The following is a 6,090-nucleotide window of genomic DNA, read 5'->3' as shown; positions in this document are numbered from 1 at the left end:
CCATTCTGAATAAAAGATACATGTGGTGTATATAACTAACAAAGGTAGTCGGTTTTGACACATCCTCTATACAGGGTCAATAAAACATAAAACATAAAACAAAAGCTTCTGTCTTAAAATTTTAAGACACTGACCATGTATTATATTTATCCTGCAACAGTAATAAAAAAACATTCATCAAAAATAATCATTTTGAAGTGAGACGGTGTCAAAAATGACAAATATTTTCGCCTTTTAAACATTGTTTCTCTTTGAAGTAGGTCAGTCAAATTGAACCACTTGCTAAGATTCCAATATACAGCTGTCGCTGCCGTATACAGCAAAAATATATATGATGGGTGTATTCCGACAATGCAGTGGCAGTTGCAGGACAAAAATTAATACTGAGCTTTCAATTATATCATGCACCATTTTTAGCCCACCATCATCAGATTTTGAGATCAATTGGAAAACAATATGGCCGACAGACCGCCATCTTGGATTTTGACAATTGAAGTTTGTTATCTCTATTTATCAGAAATTGCTGAAAGGATCTTTCTGAAATTTCATTTGTAGGTTGCCCTCTGTGCCTAGTTATGCATATTGGATTTTGAGACCAGTCAGAAAACAACATAGCCGACAGGCAGCCATCTTGTATTTTGACAATTGAAGTTTGTTATCGCTATTTTACAGAAGGTACTCAAATTTCATATGTAGGTAGGTTCCCCTTGGTCCCTGGTGTTGCATTTTGGGACGAATCCGAAAACAACATGGCTGACAGACAGCCATTATCGCTAAATCTTAGATTTTATATATAGGTTCCCCTTGTTTGAAAAGTACTAGAGGGCTGTTTCTGAATTTACACAGATTAGTAAGACTTAGAGGAAGGGAAAAGTAGAGAAAAGATCAATCTGACATGGAACTTATAAAGATCATTCAATGGTGGGCGCCAAGATCCCTCTGGGATCTCTTGTTAAAGTTACAAAAGACACAAGCTTCAGTGTAAGTTAATGAAGACTTTGGCAAGGGACCACATAGTGTAATGTATTCTCCATCTGTTTCGGAACATAATAAATACATGTATTTAAGTGGACTGAAGCACAGGAAGGCCAAGGGATCCAATGGAACAGCTATTATTCATACCCTGCCTACACTACCTTGACAACAACCATCATCGAAAATCATCTGTCCAATGTCCATATCTGACTATAGGCCCACCTACAGGGACATGTCTTGTGTAATATGATAAAATTAGCCAGTATCGATCCCTATGGCATATCTGACTATATAATGCCCACCGACAGGGGCATGTCTTGTGTAATATGATAAAATTAGCCAGTATCGATCCCTATGGCATATCTGACTATATAAGGCCCACCGACAGGGGCATGTCTTGTGTAATATGATAAAATTAGCCAGTATCAATCCCTATGGAGTAACTGACTAATGGCCCACCGACAGGGGCATGCATGTCTTGTGTAATATGATAAAATTAGCCAGTATCAATCCCTATGGAGTAACTGACTATAGGCCCACCGACAGGGGCATGTCTAGTCTTGTATTAAAAAAATAGCCAGAAATACTTATATATAAAGACTAAATATGCCCCTAAGTGTGGACTGCAAAATATTTTATAAGGCATACATGTTTTTATCATTTCAGGATAAGAAAACTGCTGTTATTATTATCTGAAGAGAAAACTATATTAAGATGAGAAAAGGGAAACACTGCAAATTTGAAAATGGCTTAGCCTAGATCACTGATCAAATAAAAGGTAATCAATGAAATATGATATATCTATTGTTGTTTGACTTATTAATGATGATCTAAATCCCTTTTACCATAATTCAGTTTGGATTTTTTGTCTGTAACTGGTGTTGATTTATTTTAACATATTATACACTATCTGAAAGACCTGCTATAATTTATGCATCTCTTTATTTAACATTATCTATGACACTGTAATAAGCAACATTCATAGTATTTTATTGAAATTTATTGTAGATTCAATTATCGTAATTACACAGAAAAAAACTTATGGATAATTCCTTCAAGGTCATTTAATGAATATTTTGTCGGACATAATGATTCAAAGATGATAACCAAATGTTAAGGTTATTGTGAAGAGGTCAAGGTCACTAGGTCAGAGGCCAAGTCACATTTTTTATGTTATCACTGATTAATATTTTGTTATGAGATTGTGATAGAAAGTTAGTTGGAATTTAAACAGGGATTCCTCTTGCCAAATATCAAGGTCACTCAGTCAGAGGTCAATGTTCGGTTTTGTATCTTTTCATTAATGGACATTTTGTTAAAACTTATGAGGCAAAGTTGATTGGATTTAAACAAGGAATCTGTACTGTCCAAAAATCAGGGTCACTAGGTCAAAAGGAAACAACATTTGGTTAAAAAGGTCAAGGAGAAAGTGGATCTCTGAAGATGACCATGGTTCTTAGTGGGAGATGTGTTCTGAATTAAAATGAAACAAATTTAAAAAGAGTGTTTTATACAGGTATTTCAATTTCTGTTAACCCAACAGATATGGAGGGGGGTTCATAAGATGTATATTTTGCTCCCTTGCCACATGATGAGGCCTTTGCTGACCTCTGTGTTCTAGCTCAATTTAAGTTTGATCCTGAAAAAAAATGGCTGATAGCTTAAGTTTTTTTGTATTAAGATTTCTTAATTCACAAAAAGTTCTTCTTAGATAGCACTTATATGTCATATGTAGGTAGTTTCTCTTGTCACTAGTAGCTTCAAATGTAAGTTTCCCTTTGTCCCTAGTTGTGCTCATTCTCTTGTTGACAAACATTTTTTTTCTTCAGAAAGCGTACTGTCAGAACAGCAAGATCCATTATGGCTCCCCATAACGGATGTTGGGCAAGTGAGCTTGACAGATGTAAAGGTGAACACATGATCAAAAACGGTACAGTACTTCATTATTTCTTGTTTTACAGTTTGTTTCCACAGAAAATTAATCAAAGTGAAAAAAAAAGGCCGAGTACATTTATATATCTATTGTCAAACATGTTCATCATCATAGAATGAATGCCAGTTCAAGTTGTCTTTAGTTCATCTTCATTTTAACAATAACCACCAACCAACAAACTAAAGTTAGTAAGCCATGTGAAAATAAGAAAATAGCAGAAAAATACAACCGTCTTGGTTGAAATATATTATCCAAAATTTTCAGAAATTAAATGAGGATTATTTCTTCAATTTCATATACGTGGAATCTTTCACTGGTCTGTAATTGTAGAAACCATGTTCCTTCTACAGTAAATCACATTTGCATTTTTCTGATTTTAAGATGGAATGTTTGTTATTCTAGCTAGATGTTATCATATACATGTACATGTATAAATCATCAAAGTCATCAAAATTGAAAGAATAAATGCAGAACATATTGCATTGTAAGTATATTTGTTTCTGATCAAAAGATACTGCTATAGTCGAACAGTTCCCCATGGATCAAAGAAGACTGCAGGTAAGTGCTGGAAAAATTCTAATTTCAAAAGGTGTTTGGGCAGATACATAACACGTTTGTCCTCACTGTCTGTTTGTCAGTTCATCTGTCTGTTACATGATCATAAACAGGAAGAGTTTAAGTTTAAATCTGCTAATCAGGCCATTTCATTTTACTGATAATTTGTTACATGGATATTTTCAGGCCAAGTTTTGATATTGTTGTTGGATTAAGATATTGAAATTAATTTCTTGTTATTTTTTAAATAATCAGATCATACCTGTGTCTCTTTTACAAAAAGAATTAATTTTTTCTGCAGATGCTGAGACATGCTGATGAACTTAAAACTCCTCATGATCGTGTAAGTAAAATCACAATTTTTAGAGTAAAAATACACTGTTTAAATAAAACTAAGCAACAATATTAATTTAAGATATTTTTTGAAATGACATTAACTATTATAAAATATGTATTTCTCATTTCTCGGCATATAAACTGTCCATTATTAAATCTTATTATGTTATGTAATGTTGTTCAGTCAGTCAGTAATTAACAGTGATTTGAATGTGTTGAAAGTTTTAGATTTAAGATGAAAATAAAGTAATTGTGAATACATATGACTATTGTGGTCTATTTGAAATACTAATACTGGTTATACTGAATACAACACCATTAATTGTGAAACAGTAATTCAGTATGTATTTACTTATAGAGTAAACTAACATGGTCAATGTATATGTAAATAACAAGTACAACACAAAAGTTTCTACAAAGCCAGTGCATGGAATAAATTACATGTATTTTCATCTTTGATATTGTCATTTTGTTTTGATATACATATACATGTACTGTACTGTATTAATAAAAACGTTTTTATTGTCTGAAAGATTTCAGGGACCAATTATCTTAATTTTCATACTTTAATAAAGTTCAATAAATATTTCTGCATGGGCTAAGAAGTATGTTTTCTTGTTTTCTAGGAGGCTGAAGTTGAATTTATTGTGAAACAGGATACCCCAGATATAATTCTCTTGGAGTATTTGCTCGAGTTTGGTACTGTAGTCAAAGTAAGTTGATTAGAAAGTGATGTCCCTGAGTGACAGGTCCATTAAGTAATGTTTAAGACCTCATGTGGACAGCGGGGGAACATTATAATTTGTTTTCTGAATTTTGTCAAGTGTGATTTAATTATCTGTTGCATCAGAGTTTTTTTTCTATGTTCAAAATTCTTCATCAAGGTTTTTGAGTCTGTTATTGTCTGGTTAATGAGATCAGCTTAATTTTGCTCATTAAACCTCGTGTTCCATAGCCAAATATAATGGCAAGGTGGCTGTACTGATTCACCACTTCATCTCTACAAAGGAAGTGGGTTCAAAGCACAAAACACATTTGGCCAAACTATGCTTTTTGTGGTGTTTTCAGCAAAATTTGATCTCCAGATTCTTTCAAAACAGCGTTTTTAGCCTACCATCATCAGATGGTGGGTTATTCAAATTGCCCTGCATCCGTGGTCTGTCTGTCCAGCCGTCTGTCTGTCAGTCAGTCCCTCCGCCCCTCCTTAAACATTTCCTATTATCACTATTCCTCATAAAGTACTGAAGGGATCTTTCTCAAATTTCATATGTAAGTTCCCTTTGGTTGCTAGTTGTGCATATTGCATTTTGGGACCAATAGGAAAACAGCATGGCCGACAGGTGGCCATCTTGGATTTTGATAATTGGAGTTTGTTATCACTATTTCTCAAAAAATTTTAAAGGGATCTTTCTCAAATTTCATATGTAAGTTCCCCTTGGTCTGAAGTTGTGCATATTGCATTTTGGGGAAAAATACTGACAGGCGGCCGTCTCGGATTTTGACTATTGCAGGTTGCTCCAGCTATATTGTACTATATCAAGGTATTAAATGTTTTTGAAGAAGTCTTAGAGTGAAAAAAGGAAAAAGAAGAGAAAAGTTCAGTCTTTCATTTGACTGATATAGATCATTCAATACTGGGCGCGAAGATCCCTTAGGTTAACAATACCTATTATCTACAAATAATTTTGTCAATATAAAAGGTTTAGATTTGATGTCATTACTCCTCTAAAATAATTATATAAAATAATTTTGTCGAGTCAAATCCTCATAAACCTGTGAACTGCTTCAAGTCAAACTACACAGGAGTGATAGGGACCATGTGTAAATGTGCATGCATAATATTTCTCAACAGAATTTTTGGTTTCCATGGTAACAAGGGGGTATGAGTTGGCCCTCTGGACGACAGTTCTAGTTGTTTTTTTATTTTTAGGAGATAGTGCTGTATATTTATATCATGAATTAATCTGAAGATATATTTTCTCTGATATAATTAAGAAAAAATAAATAAAATTCTTTTTCACAAAATCTGTCTGTTTACTCAGCTTGCATTAACTTTGTGATGACTCAGCTTGCATTAACTTTGTGATGACTCTTACTTTTACTTAAATTGTTCAGAAATAAAATGAAATATAAAAAGACAATGAAAGGAATTGATTATCAAATGACCTGAAATCTTTAGCCATTAAGTGTTTTTATATTAGTTGAACTACCAGTTGTTCTGTTATTACATATATTCAATAACATATAAAACTATCTAATAAGTTTTCAAATGTGTACATTTGCATATTTTT

At 33.2% G+C, this 6,090-nt stretch overlaps 1 protein-coding gene across 7 annotated transcripts in view; it reads left to right on the top strand.

The window, feature by feature from the left end:
- The window catches only part of LOC117327448, a 58,522-nt gene that overhangs the window by 15,289 nt on the left and 37,143 nt on the right, over nucleotides 1-6,090 (top strand). For all 7 annotated transcript variants that reach the window (XM_033884422.1, XM_033884423.1, XM_033884424.1 and 4 more), the window contains exons 2-6: nucleotides 1,642-1,753; nucleotides 2,805-2,905; nucleotides 3,420-3,466; nucleotides 3,765-3,806; nucleotides 4,426-4,512. In XM_033884422.1, coding sequence (XP_033740313.1) covers nucleotides 2,836-2,905; nucleotides 3,420-3,466; nucleotides 3,765-3,806; nucleotides 4,426-4,512 — 246 coding nt within the window. In that variant the 5' untranslated portion in view covers nucleotides 1,642-1,753; nucleotides 2,805-2,835. The remainder of the gene's footprint in view (nucleotides 1-1,641; nucleotides 1,754-2,804; nucleotides 2,906-3,419; nucleotides 3,467-3,764; nucleotides 3,807-4,425; nucleotides 4,513-6,090) is intronic.

This window comes from Pecten maximus, chromosome 5, assembly GCF_902652985.1.
Source record: "Pecten maximus chromosome 5, xPecMax1.1, whole genome shotgun sequence".
NCBI classification, from domain to species: Eukaryota; Metazoa; Mollusca; class Bivalvia; order Pectinida; family Pectinidae; genus Pecten; species Pecten maximus.
This window is presented reverse-complemented; position numbering and strand designations above follow the sequence as displayed.